The 15,756-nt window shown below is 50.1% G+C and overlaps 5 protein-coding genes across 5 annotated transcripts; 2 read left to right on the top strand and 3 right to left on the bottom strand.

Moving 5' to 3' along the window:
* Positions 1–630: 630 nt before the first annotated feature.
* On the bottom strand, positions 631–3,324 carry CI109_100832 (uncharacterized protein; the record flags this gene model as incomplete). The annotated part of the gene is made up of 3 exons (XM_032008041.1): positions 631–2,258; positions 2,315–2,899; positions 2,976–3,324. 3 exons carry the CDS (start codon positions 3,322–3,324, stop codon positions 631–633), a joined length of 2,562 nt encoding a protein of 853 aa, XP_031857696.1.
* A 782-nt stretch (positions 3,325–4,106) lies between these two features.
* On the bottom strand, positions 4,107–6,236 carry CI109_100831 (uncharacterized protein; the record flags this gene model as incomplete). Its single annotated transcript, XM_032008040.1, has 3 exons — positions 4,107–4,215; positions 4,280–6,014; positions 6,086–6,236. 3 exons carry the CDS (start codon positions 6,234–6,236, stop codon positions 4,107–4,109), a joined length of 1,995 nt encoding a protein of 664 aa, XP_031857695.1.
* A 1,747-nt stretch (positions 6,237–7,983) lies between these two features.
* CI109_100830 (uncharacterized protein) lies at positions 7,984–9,587 on the top strand (the record flags this gene model as incomplete). The annotated part of the gene is made up of 7 exons (XM_032008039.1): positions 7,984–8,009; positions 8,107–8,171; positions 8,230–8,260; positions 8,315–8,327; positions 8,393–8,707; positions 8,840–9,000; positions 9,074–9,587. The coding sequence occupies 7 exons, from the start codon at positions 7,984–7,986 to the stop codon at positions 9,585–9,587; spliced, it is 1,125 nt and encodes a 374-aa protein (XP_031857694.1).
* Positions 9,588–10,182: 595 nt separating this feature from the next.
* CI109_100829 (uncharacterized protein) lies at positions 10,183–11,431 on the bottom strand (the record flags this gene model as incomplete). The annotated part of the gene is made up of 3 exons (XM_032008038.1): positions 10,183–10,377; positions 10,522–10,628; positions 10,813–11,431. 3 exons carry the CDS (start codon positions 11,429–11,431, stop codon positions 10,183–10,185), a joined length of 921 nt encoding a protein of 306 aa, XP_031857693.1.
* A 387-nt stretch (positions 11,432–11,818) lies between these two features.
* Positions 11,819–14,419, top strand: CI109_100828 (uncharacterized protein; the record flags this gene model as incomplete). Its single annotated transcript, XM_032008037.1, has 13 exons — positions 11,819–11,923; positions 11,982–12,169; positions 12,235–12,409; positions 12,476–12,698; positions 12,763–12,868; positions 12,984–13,011; positions 13,073–13,159; positions 13,247–13,376; positions 13,446–13,655; positions 13,762–13,901; positions 14,044–14,158; positions 14,228–14,316; positions 14,381–14,419. The coding sequence occupies 13 exons, from the start codon at positions 11,819–11,821 to the stop codon at positions 14,417–14,419; spliced, it is 1,635 nt and encodes a 544-aa protein (XP_031857692.1).
* Between the last annotated feature and the right edge of the window lie 1,337 nt (positions 14,420–15,756).

Below are 15,756 nucleotides of genomic sequence, written 5' to 3'. Positions count from 1 at the left end.
GTTCAAGGGGTGTGATGTTAAAGCACCGTGTAGTAGCCGAAAGACAAATCGAACATGAGGTAACTCGAACAAATTCACGCGCTGCTTCTAACGCGCGGTGGAGGCAGTCCAGCCCGTTGTAGATACGTACAGTAAATCGCTCTGCGAGGTCACGTATCGTATCGCATCGTCCACAATGACTAGCATGCAGGGAGGAGGCTTTGTAATCGTTTGACCAAGTGCTTGTTTCGTGACAATATTTATTCTATAGCGGTGAAGAAGCATGAAGCACAAGGTTGAATTTCGCCTTGGCCGCCCTTCCACCTTGGTTACGAGCTCATAACTGCTATTAAGGGACTTGATATCTTCCTCTTCCTCTTGTTGGACCAATCGACGACGATCATCCAGTTCGGAGATAGCATCATCTCATAGCAACCTTATGGGCCAAGCCACTCGAAGAGCAGTTAATGAAGAGGCACATGTGACTGTTTGCATATCATTCATTCCGCAAGATGATGTACAGGTACAAAATTGATGACTCTCGCCTAATCAACAAAACATACAAAAAACTAAAAACGAACGATTCAAAGCCCAAATATATAGATAAACCAGTACCAGACTGTCCAAAAGTACAACAAACTCTTCGATCGATCACGCTGCCACTTCCATACGTCCACTCTCCAATTCTGCATTCTCTTCCTCCTTCTCCACCCTTCTCCTCTCCCGTTCAATCTCTTCCAATCGCTTTCTTCTCCACTCCAAGTTGACGGCCACCAACCAACTTCTGATCAGGGCGGCATGTCTTCTCCTCAGACCTGCCATGTTTGGTACACCGCTGCTGGTGGTTGGTCGACTGACATCCTGTACCGACTCTGCTTCATCTTCCGTACGCTCGACCGCTCCGCCACCACCGAGCTCTAGTCGCTTGACGCCACGTACGATCTCGTCTTCTGTATGTCTCTTGACTGGCAAGTGTTTCAGAGAAGGAAGGTTGACCGAACTTGGCGCAGGAGATCCACGAGGTGTCGAGGAGCTGGAAATCGAGCTCGATCTGTAATGACCGATCTCGTACAATGGCGGCAATGATGTATTTCGAGCCATGTCGTTCGATGCATTGACTTGACCAATGGCGGGAAGTTTGAGATCCGGATCCGCCTCTTCACCAGATAGCAATGACCTAACTGGAATCTTAGGAGTCTTCTCAGAGTCAACAGATGATCGTTCACTCTCAACATCCATCTCTTCAGGCTCCTCCACTTCTTGTGTATCATCTTCGTCGTCATCCAGCTCGGTTCGTTCAGCACTCTCCTGCATTCGACTCGACACGCTGGCACCGAGGGGAGCAACGTGTCTATAGGTCTTCTTGTAGAAGTCCTTGGGAGCGAGAGTGGCGACGGGGAAAGAGTGGTTCTGCTTGGATCTCGCAAGAGAGTCGAAAGAAGCAAAGTTATAGTCGGTTGAATTGGGACCAGCGTTACTGGAGAAGTCGTTTGGAGATCCATTGTGACTGAAGTGAGGCACGTCGCCGAATTGTGACCCACCGAATCCGTACATGTTGGACTGGAACTGTGGCCTAGAGGAGCTACCGGTGGAGTTGGGGGCGGTGTGGAGATTGCCGGTCGATGCTCGTGGCAGAGCGGCGATGGGTCGTTTGGTGGGATCTGCCAAAGCAGAGATCTCTGGCACGCTTCCAGTACGAGGACGCATGGCCTCGAGTGAGGGATACAATCCACCAAACGAGATGGAAGGGGAGTTGTTCGGGAGGGAACTTGACAAATCGTTGTTAGAGCCGTCGTGAGAGTGTGGGTGAGATCCCATGCCAGGGACAGGGATACCTGGCATGCCCGCCAAACCGAGGGACGCGAGTTCATCGGGGTTGAACAAGTCCTCCATTCCGCTACTCTGATCCGACAACGGCGAGTCAGTCGCTGACGCCGACCCTGAACCAGACTGGGTGTGCATCATAGGTTGCTGGTGTCCGCTGTGTTGCGGGACATGATGGCCACCGGCGGTCTCCCGGCCGAGAGAAATCATAAACTCGTTGAACATGGCAAGATCGGCCTCGGTTCGGATCTCGGGAATGGACATCGGTGGCGAAGGGTTTAGGTGGGAAGCGGAAGCTAATCCACCTTGCTGGAGCGATGACAATCCCGAGTAGCCGTTGAAGCCACCACCGAAGGAGGGGTTGCCATAACCATGAAGCGGGCCAACGGAAGAGATCTGGGGGAATCCAGGTGGCAAAGAAGGAGGGACCAAAGAGTTCAATCGATGAATCATATCTGAACACAAAGTCGTCAGCTTTAGTTTAATCGCTGCGCAATCTGTGATGACTCACCGGCATCGTAGATGGGCTCAATCTTCCTTTTTTTCATGTCCGCCAACAATCCTTCCAAACCATCGCCACCGTCTTGACCTCGCTTCAAACCACCGGCTTTGGCGAATGGCTCACCAGCCGCCAGAGACGCAGCATACGCCTGACTCTGTTGTTGGTTGTATGCCAATTGCTGAAGGACCATCATCTCCCTTTGTTGGTACGCAGCAAGCTCTTCATGTTGCTTCCTGTGAAGAGCAGCGAGGGTAGAAGGCGAAGGTGAAACCGACTTCTCGGTGGCGTGAAGCGAGCCAAGAAGATGGTCGTACGGCGAGGAGGGGTTGAGGTTCGATCGTGATGAGGTGCTACCGGGGGACAGCGAGGTAGACAACGGGGATCGTTGTCGATCATTTTGGTGGCTCTCGATTCGAGGATGAGAAATCGATACCCGCGAGTTGAATGCTGGATCGGTGGATGTAGGAGCTTTACTAAGCTTATGTATTTGATGGTGTTCCTGAGTATGGATTCGCTCGTGCTTCTTGAGATCCTGAGGTCGTTTGAATGTCTTGGAACAGACCGAACATGGATGAGGTTTCAACGGTGTGTGGACTGAAAGTTTATTGGTCAACATCATCATTCAATTGGAAAAACCCCCCTACTACTCCTAAGCAGAAGTTACACGTACCTCTCAGATGACTGGTGATGTGATCTCTCTTGACACACTTGACGCCACAAGCCTCCCATCCACAAGTCAAACAGAGGTTGTTGGTACTCTTCCTTCCGACATGGGCGTTACAAAGATGGTCGTACAATTCGTCGGGACTTCCCGCAACATGTTCACATTGGTTCCACTTGCATTGCAATTGCTCTTCGACGTCGTTGATCGCTCCGTCATTCGGTTGCGATAAGAGTGCTTGGTGCGATTGTAATTCTGGTGTGATGGGTTCGGGATCGGCAGAGGAAGAAGCGGTCGATTCGGAGGATCTGGGAAGAGGGGCGAGGTAGGTGGAGGATGGAAGGGTTGGGTAAGCCATGGTCGGTAATAATATGACCGTGCGCTCTATCTGCAAGATAGTCAGTAGGATGTCGTTGAGTCGGTTGTGTGATTGATGATATACCTACAGGATGTATATGATGTTTGCTTTGAGAAACGGGAGGATACGCCGCCGAGTTTCTCAAGGGAGGATGCGCAGTCAGGGCTCCGTCGGTCTCCGTATCTTTCTGCCGGGGTGTATGAGCTTTCCTTTCTCCTAGGTGATGTGTGACTTTCACTGTACTGAGTGGTCGACAATGATGGTGATAATGTTCAGTCGATTTGTGGTACTACTATTGTATGATGTAGACGAAGTAATGAGAGAGATGAAGGGGATGTAAGATGGGCGGGTTGAAGAGTCGAGTAGGTGTATAAACTGGAAGGGGATCAAGTCGGGGATCTTCTTGGCAAGAGGCCTGTGCCAAGAGTCCAAGCACAATTTCCCCACTTGGCGCATCTTGGCGTGGCACTTTTTCTTCTTTTCACCCCCCAGACAAGGCACAGTTGCAGTATTACAGCATCCAATTATTGAATATTTATTATTATTATTATTGATTGCATCATCAACCACTGTTTACTGCTACATTCAGTCGTTGTGCGAAAAATACAGAAAAAAACACCCAAAGCAAGAGAAAAACAGAAAGGAAGCAATAATACAACTATGAATGTGCCACTGACACGCAAGTACACGGCGCACAGGCGATACCGAGTCACCGTGTCACAGGGTGAACGTGTTTTAATACACACATTTTCCTCCGATTCACACCGTTAACTTCACTTCCCTTACATCTCCGCCTTTCGTAGCAACTTCTTCTTGGTCCTGAACAGACTAAACCTGGCGCTGGTCGCGATGTCTTTCAGGTTACGCTTGACAGCATCTTTCGCTCCAGGTCTGGAAATGAAGCCGTGATCAGCTCGTGACAACGTTAACAGTTTCGATGTAAAAGGGTACTCACTTCCACTCCTCGGTCTTGCCCGTCAAATCACCATGCTTCCACTCGGTTGGTCTGTACATCTCCCTATCATCCTCTGTCACTCTCAATGATTTATCACCGTTCCGCCAACGACTTGGAAGGTATCCTCCATCTTCGTCGATAAGCGTTGAGGGTGGTTTACTACCCGAACTACCAGGTACACCGCCACCGACATTGAACGATCTCGTCGAGCTTGGTCTACGCTCGCTCAGTGGACCGGTAGTAGATCCACCACCACCTTGAGCATTGAGAGCGTGACTGAATGGTCCCCTGATTACGTGATCGTGATGCGTCTGTACCCTTGTCGCTTTACCTTCCGGTGGGAAGACGATTCTCGGGTCGTCATCTTCCACAATCTCGATTTCTGGTAAGATCCTCGCGCTGCGAGAAGTCGTACCGGCAGTAGCGAGGGCGGTGTCCACAGCAAGACTGGTTGCACGACTCGACAAGGCATTTCGACCGCCAGCTCGTCGTTCTCGTTCTTCTCGACGTTTGATTTGCGCTGGTGTCTCAGGGAACAGCTCTTCTCGTGGTCGTTCGGTTGGCTTGGGCAGTCGCTCCCGTTCACGCTCTCGAGCGATGTCTGAACTACCCCTTGACGTCGTGCTGTGTCTGGCAGAGTCGGGCACATGAAGCGATGGAGTGAGATGGTTGCCGAAAGAAGGTGTTGTTGGGAGAACAGGAGTGATTGGGGCATCAAACCCGGTTATCTTCTTACTTCCATCTTTGGTAACCTCCACTTTGCTTTTCGTCTCCGGTTTGTGTCTGGCTGTTGTCTCCGTAGACTTCTCAGGAGGCGTTCCTTCTCCTCGATGTACGATATCATGACTGATTGGTGTCGTGCGAGCCGAGTACATTGACGCTGACGACGGACCATTCGTGAAAGTAGGGGATAAGGGCGAGGGCACATAATGACCCGCTTGGGACTTCGCTCGATTGGCGCTAGGTGCAACACTAGCGCTGTAAGCGGAAAGTGGGCCGTCTTCGCTTGACCGAATCGAAGGAGTTCCTCTTCCGCTCCTTTCGGACATCATGCTCCTTCTTCGAGCTGCTGCGTACCCTGAAACGTCGTCCAGTCTCTTCCTCTCGATCTCGAGCCGTCTCCGTATCTCCTCCTCGTCCTTGGTCTCTCGTCCGGTGTCCGTGCTCCTCCTCGGCGCTTGCACATCACCTGTCTCACTGCCAGTCTCGGATGACGATGTTGAATCGCCTCCTTTCCTCCTATCCGCACCAAATGCACTTCTTCTCCTCGACTTGGCCCTAGACATCTCTGCCACACCTTGAAACGGGTCGAATTCGGTATCATGGACTTTACCATTGGAATCGATGTATATCCCTCCTAGAGCACCAGCACGTCTACTGCTTGCACCATTGGAAGGAGCGTTGAAGCTAGAGATTGAAGCGGATGGTCGTAGACCCAAACCATTGGTGGTCTTTCCCTTTCGATCAGAGGCGCCGTTCAATCCGCCCGCCGTCCGACTGGTGCTGTGTCGACTCGGTCCGGCTATGCTGGCACTATCTCCATCACCATCCATTCCGCCTGAGAATGACTTGTATCCAGGTTGTAAGATATGATCGAGTTCAGCTCGTTGTCCCGCAAGAGCTTGATCCTTCTTGTGTTTGTTCGATAAATGGAAGGCTGGTGGAAGGGGGGCGAAATGCGATGTTGGATGAGGATCATAACCGAGCGGCCGCCGAAGATGTGTTTCTGCCAAGGCTGAATATTCAAACCACATCAGCTCACTGTAGTGCAAATGAAGTCAAAGGCACGTCATTGTGTACACTCACGAGGTCTGTACGTCTTGAAACCCCCGTCAACCTTTTTAGAACTCTTCTTGCTGCTCTCTGCGGTGTACGGTCCAGTACCAACTGCGCCTAACCCATCCGCGCTATGCTCCACATTTGCATACGACCTCGAAGGTTTGGCGAGTATAGCCATGCTTTCTTCTTTTCTCGCTGATTCGTCCGACAACGATGGATGGATGGTATGTAGAGGGAGTGGCTACTGACGTCGAAGATGAAATGTCTTGTCTTCTCAGTCGGGATTTCAACGTCTCGTCGGTCCGGCAAAAATCGAGCGGATATCGAACTTTGATATCGACGGTAGTGTCGTGGTTATCGCGAATGAAGCATGTATGTAGTCTGATTGCAGGCGATGATAGCAGTGCAGTTTCTGATTTTGGAGAGTTGGATGTAAAATGATAGGAGGACTGCAAAAATACGAATCTACGTCATTAAGACGGCATGGAAGGAAGCGAGCGAGAGACAGACAAGACAGTCAGCAAGCAGATCCCGGGTTTATGCAATGATGATCAAGCAGACTCACCGGTGCAGTTTGTTTTGTTCCAGCTATTGCGATCCGGTGGGGAATACAACTAAGCACAAATCAAGTCGTTGGGTGGAGAAGCAAGCAGTTTCGACCAATGGATACAAGAGAGCTGTCTATCTATATCAATTTGTCATGTTGAATGTAAGGCATTGATTGATAGGCAGTTCAAGGGTAACTACCACACTCTAAAGCGGGAACAACGTCACCTTGCAGGGAGTACAATGAGAATGACCGTATTCGGAGTTCGGTCATACGTCCGAATTGGGCTTAGCAGTCGGTTGTATATTACGTCAGCATAATTCTGGGGGGGCGACGGAAATACACAAGGCAGATCTGTGTAGTCGGGATTAAGGTTGATTGTGGCGGTCTATCTGTTGGGAGATATACCGGTGAGTGAGGGCTGGTGCGTAGTGGTAGTCTTTGACAGGTACGGTACGCTTCGGACACGAGACAAGGTTGGCATTCCAGTTCCAATGATCAGTGGTCAAGATCCAATCGAGCAATCCTATAGCTGCACCGCACAGCATCTGTATCGCAAAGCAATGCGAGATCGACCACTGCACTGGACAAATTACCATAATAGACGATTACACGATAACATTACTTGAGTGCATTGCATCGCATCTGCATCCTTATCACTAAATCGACAAATACAAATAGCTTGGCGCAAAAACCGAGTTTACCGGGCACCCAGACGACGAGTGACTGCGAAAACAATAAACGACCGTCAATCTCCACGAGACCAGATCACCACCACTAGATCACCAAACCATCAACCATCACCGTAAATAAACAACAAACAAAAATACATATCACTTTCTACATATAACTTATATACAATACAACACATTGCATTGCCACCCAACGTTCTGCCTTGCTTGCATATCATTTTATCGACCGAGAGACCGACAGATCGACGAAGATACATACATAAACATATACACTTATTACCACGAGGTCAATTGGTCTCGTGATTGCCTGACTGCGCGACACGACACGACTTGTTTCAAGGGAGAGAGAGTCCCGAGAGAAAGGATACGGAAAGTTCAACAAATCAACATCCTCAACTACTTTGTAACTGGTACTCTGTCAATAGGACGCCTGGACTAGTGTCGACGAGCTGGATTTTGAGAGCACAGCGAGGTTATCGGACGCGTATCACCTTGAGAGGAGGAACAGCGAGCTTGCGAGAGAGATAGATAGCGAATATGGCAGGTGAGTTCGCACGGGCTTTACGCGATCGGGATGGAGCATGGTGTCGTAGGGCTGACGTTTCACTCCCTCTCGTCTCCATTGTCACTTCTGTCCTATCTGGTTCTCGGTTTCTTTCTCCACTGAACTTATTTCGATACTATCAATGACGGACGCAGCGATATACACCGTGTAAGTGGTCGTCTATTCAATACTCCAACGCCAGCGGAAGGATGGAACTTATGGCTGGAGGTCTACGTGTGTTGGCTGACAAGTCACACCTCCACAGCTTCACATCCCCGCATCATGCGCCGATGCCAAACCACCTTCCCACACTGATCGTCACTCCTCACGGTGAGTCGAATGCTGCTAGAAGGGAACGTCGTGCTGATTGAGGTGATGTGGTGGTCAGGTCAACCGCAGGATGTCCTTTACACGTATCTGTGAGTGATAGCTATCGCTTTGAAACGATATTTGTTTGCTGACGAAACCTTCAGACACACCGAAGAGGTATATCTTGCTCTCAGACGTTGCAATCTTGAAGGCTTATTGGCTGACGCGACCACCCTATTTAGAACCGCGTAAACTACCTTCTCACCCCATCACCACAAGGCGATCTCTGCGTCGCCAAACTCTTCCCCCCACCTCGTCCACGCCACTCCTCAGCTTCTCTCCCAGCCAAACAGCCCGCCAATGCAGTCCGTTGCGAAGCCTCTCGAGATTTACGATGGACGATCGAGAATACCGGTGTGATGAGTCCGATCTATAAGATTGTGAATCAGGATGATACACCTCTGTATCAAATCAGTAAACCGAATCCGAACGCCGAGTTTTGGACAATGTTCTATTTCAAATATGCAGGTCATCAGATTCCACCCAAGAGGATCGAGGTGAGTAACCGGTTCAGATCTCGCGTAGGAGTGGGCGTTGGATATGGTGGCAAGAGGAGTGGGCGGGCTGGGAAGCAGAGGAGCAGAACACGGTAGAGGAAGGCCTCAGGCTAATAGCTCGTTTCATTGCAGTTCGGCAAAGTCGCCAAGAACCCACCAGAAAAGGGAGGTGGCACTCGCATCACCATCACCGGTAAAAGCGAGGACGAGAAACAGGTCTGGCAGACACTGGGTGTGGGAAATGAAGATTGCGTAGAATGGGTTGTGTGTTGCGCTTGCTTGAATCTGTTAGAGTGAGTGACTATGGTGACGAAATGGGCTCGTTTGCACTGCAGCTTCCACTAACGCTGGTTTCACACCCATTAGTGACCAGATCCTTCAGGCTGCCGAGAAGAAGGCTGGTATCCTTGGACCCGCCTCTACCGCCTCTGCACCCGCTGCATCCCCTGCTTCAACCTCTCTCCGACCGGTCCCAGCTCCATTACAACGTGTTTCTCCCGCATCGACGGGCCCACGATCCGCCTCGTCTCCCATTGGACCTGGGATCGCATCTTCTTCTCCCGTCTCTCGAGCTCCCCCTCCTTCGACCGTGTATCACGCGCAGAACCCAGCATCAAATCTCTCTGCGACGTATAGACAAAATCCACCCCCTCAGATGGCCATGAGGAATGGTCCGCCCCCACCACAACAACCGCAAGGTCAAGGAGGATATAGAGGACCACCTCCAATGAAGGGACAACCGCCGATGAGATCGCCTGTGAATGGACCACCGCAGGGAGGCTTTGATCCGAGAAGGGGACCACCTCCGCCTCAGCAACAGGGCCCGCCATCCGGATACGCACCGGCACCTCAGTCTGCAGCGGGGAGAAGAAGGTTTTAAAGGGTCTGAGTCGCGCTGCAGGAACAGGACGATGGAGAGTCTTCGGAGGTGGGATATTGTGAGATGAGCGACAGGGAATGGGCTCGGAGGAGGGAGCAGAGCCTTAGATGGAGCGGAAAAGCCATCACGAGTCGAGGAGGAGACTACGACGACCTTTGTCATAGTCAGAGAGACGGGAGGGTCACACGCACGACACAACATCATCTTCTCGCATACATGTATATAGGAGGTAGCGGATTCGGTTTGGTTTCTTGGCTTTTTGGTGGCAGGGTGGGAAGATCACAGGATGATCGTGCTTTACATCGAGTGGGAGTGGGTGTGGGGGTGAAGGATTGAAGTGATGTGATACCCAGATTGAGAGATGATACCATGTGATTAAGGTATGTATGTGACATGTATTGTGTGTCATATTGCAAGGATCCGGATCGCTGAGGGATTCAGACTTGAGCTTCTCCCTCTGTGTGTCAAAGAGCGCCGACCATGCAATGCAATGCATCTTGGGAGATTGCGACCCCTTTGCCTTATACAAGAGATCGCTCTTTTCATCTGTATGGATATACAACCTACCGCTACACTAGGCAGACAAAGGGGCACCTCACGACCCGCTATTCAAGACGACCGCACCGAAATCGTCGCCTACCCCCCACTCTTCCATCAACCGTCTTACCTCGCCCATCTCCCCTCTATGATTATATTGACCGTATTTGGGTATCAGATGCGTGATCTCTTTCATATCGGAGAATGCGCGGTGAGATGGGGAAGCAAGTGGTCGTCGAAGTCGTTCTGTCACCTGGGACGAGTGTTGTGTATTAGTACTTCATCGCAGGTTGTAGACGTGAACAAGATTGTTTCAAGCATTTCTAAAGATGGAGAGTCATGTAGGGTACAGGACGTGCGTGGAATGAGGTGTGGTAACATGGCGACGCCGACTTACCTTTTTCTGAAACGCAGGGATATCAGCCCATGATTCACTCTTTATTCTCGACATGTATTTATCGATCGTCGGACCGTGTCCTTCCACGCAAAGTAGTGCTGGTTTGCCTAGTGAGAGGGAACGATAGGTAAGCAACTGCACAATTGTTGTTTCGTCGATGGTCAGATATCTTCATCGGCTGTCCACAGAGAGCTGTGTAGTCCTTGACATTTTCTGCTGCACCCAGACCTCGTTGTCTTCATACTCGTCCCATACCCTAGATGTGAGAGAGCGATTCACACCCGCACTCACCTGCCAAGACAAACCCTGTCAATCCAACTTCTTCGGCATATCGTACAATATCATCCCTCTTCTCTCTCGTCGACAACGTCGGAAACCAAAACCATACTCTCTCCTCTGGCAACTGAACCATTTCCTTCTCCTCATTCGGCGTCTTCACCCCCGAAGTAGATGTAGACGGTCGTAAGTCTATGAGTGCCGAACGAACATGTTCGATAGTCGAGAGAATGTATTCGCTAGCTTCCGTTCCGATTTCTTGAGGGGGTATATTTGATAGAAGGTCAGAATAATGGGCTCTTGATAACCAAGTAGGTTGGCGAGGTCGGACTATCGCTCTTCCTTGTCTGTCCGAGTCTGAGTTGGAGTCTGAGTCGTTGGACTGGAGTGGAAGTAATATATGAAGAACCATTTCTCCATCGTCAACTGTAATGTCGGTACTGTCCGAATGTTCGTCAAGCGGAAGATGAAGATCCGCTTCCAGAGCTATGGGAGGAGGGAAAGAAGAAGGGTCATCGAGAAAAGTCGATGTGGATGGTGAGAGGGAGAGCTCGGAAGAGAGCGGATACATCGATAAGAGGAGTTGGAGGGTGGAGAGTTGGGTCTCGATCAGTTCGTCAGAGTCGGACGGCATGTTGAAGAGTCTCGAAGGGTGATTCTGGGTAGGTGATCGGATACTGGACTGAGCTTGAAGTGTTATGCGAGCGAGACTTGGACGATATGCTTTGCGAAGACCCTAGAGCCTGTTTCAGATACAATCGTGTGATAGCGATGCCGCGTGCGCCTCGAATTTCAACTTCAGTTTCAGACCGTTGAGATATGCTTTATGGTCGATGAATCGCAAAGCCAAAGAAAGCAGCCCAAGTAATCTCTCGAAGAAAGCCGAGTCGATCCGGGGCTCCGTAAACAACAACAACCAAGACGTTCTTCGACGAATGCTACCGCCAGAATATACAGTTGCAGACTGCATGATCTCGTGCATAAATTACTAAATGATTAGCCCAACGGGAGCACAGACCACATGCGAGTATTCTGGCCGACATCCGGCTTGAAAAAACACGACGGAGTAGTGGTAGGTTGGAGGGTGGAAGATACCCTCTGCGTTGTTGGGATTGTCGAGGAATGGGTGAGTCAGGTTACGCATCGTCGTCGCAGGTTGGCCTCGGAGCTGACTCGAGATCAAGCTTGCTCAAGGAATCGACAGCGACGATGATGGTATGACAACCCGAGTGATAGAGAATGCACCACCTCTCACGACCCTCGGCCGTGCACGCGCACATGCCTCGAGGGGAGAGAAGTCCAGTACATCAATCGTAACGGACGAGATGACATTCTGGATGGCCGATAGGAAAGGCGTCCCATCCGCGTGCTCGTAGGTGGCTCAAAGTATATCCGGGATCAGTAGAAGACTAGCTGATAAGCATATCTTGAGAACAGTGCGGAGATCGAATTGGTTCTTTACACACCACCAGATCCGGGCAGATTACGATTCCTCACTCTCGGTCGAAATACAAGCAAAGCAGGAGGAGGGAGCAGAGCGACGCAGGAAAGCTATTCGATCGGTGCAGGCGACAAAGGGGATGATAGGACATTGGAACAGGTGATACGTCTTGTGAGTGCAAAGTTCACCGGTAATGATCCAACTCGATGTAAAGCTGACCACGACTCGGTATCATAGATCAACAAGTCAAGGGCCGCTCAGAAAACGTTACATGATATCGCTCGCAAGGATACCATGCAGGCGACCAGACGCAATCTCGCAAAGCCTTCCGTTGATACTCAAGCAGTGTCCATACTATCGACGACACTTCTACCGCTCCAGGTCTGCGCACAGACCTTTATCAACCTAGCATCATACAACATCGCCAATCTACCTTCTCTGCGCGAAAGCAGCTGTACCGGTGAGCTCACACACCCAACCGACTTCAGTACTCTTTGGCCTCAGCTGATATCTAGGGTGAGTAGTCGAACAGCTATGCCTTCGGCTGCAACAAGCTTTAGATGGACCTCAACGGTTTTTGGGTACCCGTGAGGATGTAGAGATCGAAACGTGGTCCGAGCGTTATATGCTGTAAGTTGAGGTTCTCCCACATGTCGAACATAGGTTCCTCATTCTACTTTCTCCCAACGGCTCGTTATCCTTTTTGTGTTCTGCTTTGTTGACCTCCAGTGCCGCAATATGACAGTTTCTGGAATACGGTATGGTTAGTCGTGGTGAGTAGTATCCATTCGCCTTACTACAAGTTAAACCAGCCTAGCTGACAAATAGTTACAGAACGACCTCATCCTCGGATACTGGATGAGGATCTTCATCCTTGACACTGTCCAGCATTTCGCACCTGCACTCGTGGATCTGTATTCGGTGAGTAACGATGTAACCCAAACCATACTACGGCTTGTCCTTATTTTGTAGGTCTCTGTTCACTGACAATGAGTGAATTGCAACCAGGTATATTTTGTCGAGACGCCGATACTTGCCTTGAGATGGCTGAATGATTGGCCGGTGGGATTGAAATTGAACACCCCGCTCAGTCAATTCTTCTGCACGTCGCTTGGATCGCTCATTCAGAAATGGGGAGGTGAGCAGCTGTCCAGGCCTGCACTTTCAGTGTCCAGAGAGATAGCTGACTTTTCGATTCCTTCCACAGAATTTGTTACGCCTCTTCTGGGAGACATCATATATACCTCGCTCGTTATCCTCGCTGCTTCCTCACTTGGCGGACTTACACTTTCCCTCTCGATCCTTGGCGATTGTTTTTCATTGCTCACTCTGCATCTGTATGTGTGCTATCGTGGGATGAAGCTAGTATACGCATGGCAAGTCGATAGTCTTGGTGGACTGTGGAATCTGTTCCGAGGTGAGTTCAAGCGCCCCGGTCCTTCTCTCTTTCCAGTCCTTTAACCCATTCGTGCCATACGGCCCGCTAGAGATGTGGTTGCTGATAATGTCTGAAACACTTGCAGGAAAACGATGGAATGTTTTACGACAACGTACGGATTCGTACGAATATGATGTCGACCAGCTCTTCTTGGGGACTCTGTTGTTCACAGTCTCGGCATTCCTCTTTCCGACTGTTCTCACCTATGCGGCTCTTTTTGTTGTTGTGAGTGTCCCTTTTGATTCCGCCTGGTGCTCTTCTCAAAGCACCACACCGTCTGGCCTGACCGTGCTGGCCTTTATACCTCTCTTCACCTCCGATGAAGACGTCGAATCCTTCAAGGCGTGCTGATGACACTCACTAACAGTTTCGGCTTCTCATCGTCGTCGCTCAACGTACCATTGGAATCGCCGTAACAGCGCTGAACGCCTTCCCCTTGTTCGAGCTAATGCTTCGTGTAAAGGAACCCTCCAGATTACCAGGTGAGTCCAAAAGCTAATCCAGTGACAGTGAGTGTTTTGTACTGACCATATGCCCCATTCTCGATGTAGCTGGAATACACATGAGGCTGGTCCGTATGAAGGATGATAGCCCAGCTCCAGAGACGGGTGTGAGGATAACCCACGCTCTGGAAATACGTGTGAGTCTACTTAGCTTATAGTAGCGGTCTTGCGAGCCCAAAAGCTTATACCAACTGTCACCAGAACTCGCCCAAATCCATAGGTGACATCTTGCGAAGATGATGATGCACCTTTCTATCTCTCTCTGCGCTGGCAACAATTTTGGACATCCACAAAAATGCATCAAGACCCACGTCACACACATAGCTTTACTGACGAAGACGTATCAAAGAGAAATAGCGAAAAATAAGGCAGAACGGCAACCGCTCTCGAGCTCAGTCTCGGCTTATCGCTTGGGACAAGCAATAGTGAGAAGAGGAATAGAGACGTTTAGCAACTGCAAGAGGACCCGCAGCACCTGTCCATGTGAGAATATTGGGACGATTAGTGAAGTAAAATGGGAAGTGTGTAGAAGTCACTTACGAGGCACCGCCGCATGCGCTGCAAGTACCGTTGGCGCCACCCGAGTTGCACTCGTTGACGAGACCTTGTCCATTCGAGGTGCCGGCGCAGCCGCTGGTAGAGCAAGTGACATCAATATCGTCATCACGTATGAGGAACAGCAACGTGACGGAACGATTATAGAGGTGTTAGTGGAAGATTGCGCATTGTAGGCAAGGATCAACGAGATGGGATACGTACGACCCGCCATGGGTGGAGCACGAGCTAGTCCCGTCACAAGAGAAGTTGATGGTGGTCTAGAATTACGAGTAAGGTATTAGCAATCGGCAAGATGGTGAGAAGAGAGGGGAGGTTCGAGATGATTGAGCTCACAATGGTGGAGATAGCGGCCATTGTGAGTGATGAATTTGTTAAGCTGGTTTGGGTTGGAATGAGGTTGTTCGTAAGAGTCGTGAAAGTCGTTGAAATGAGTGAAGAAAGAGAAGAAGAAATCGATCCCATCAGAGGGGTTTATATACCTCACTCCTCAAACTGGAGCATCGGACGGAAGTCCGACTCGGATCAAGAAGGGGTGGAGCGATATACACATCTCACATGAGGCTATGGGAATTTGATGGGGTCGTCAAGTTGACGTGGGACGTGGGACGTGGGAAGATCAAAACGCTCGGTTGCTCGTTATTGTGCTTCTGGGGGTTTGATGGATAGGGAATACCCTCAATCTTTTCATTGTTCGTGTGTGGATTGTTGCGTGTTGTCTTTCGATCGTGAAGACTGCGATTGTGCTTTGTCAGTCGTACTTCGACATGATGAATATGACGATAGAATTCGTTTCGTCAGTGGATGAGGACGAGAACCATGATCGGGTGTCAGACAAAATGAACGCCCTCGAGACTGAACAATAGTTGTGTGTTTATGTTTGACAAAACCTGTGACTGCGGTTGATTCAACTTCCATCAAACAGCTATTGTTTTATACCTGATGAGGATCAGATCCGCATCTTGGTCCTCTTTCCTCGCTACCAGAGACAGGCTTCGGATCAAATTGCATGATGCACTTCC

This window comes from Kwoniella shandongensis, chromosome 2 (genome assembly GCF_008629635.2).
Source record: "Kwoniella shandongensis chromosome 2, complete sequence".
NCBI lineage: Eukaryota > Fungi > Basidiomycota > Tremellomycetes > Tremellales > Cryptococcaceae > Kwoniella > Kwoniella shandongensis.
The sequence above is the reverse complement of the archived record's forward strand: the minus strand, read 5'-3'. Positions and strand labels throughout refer to the sequence as shown.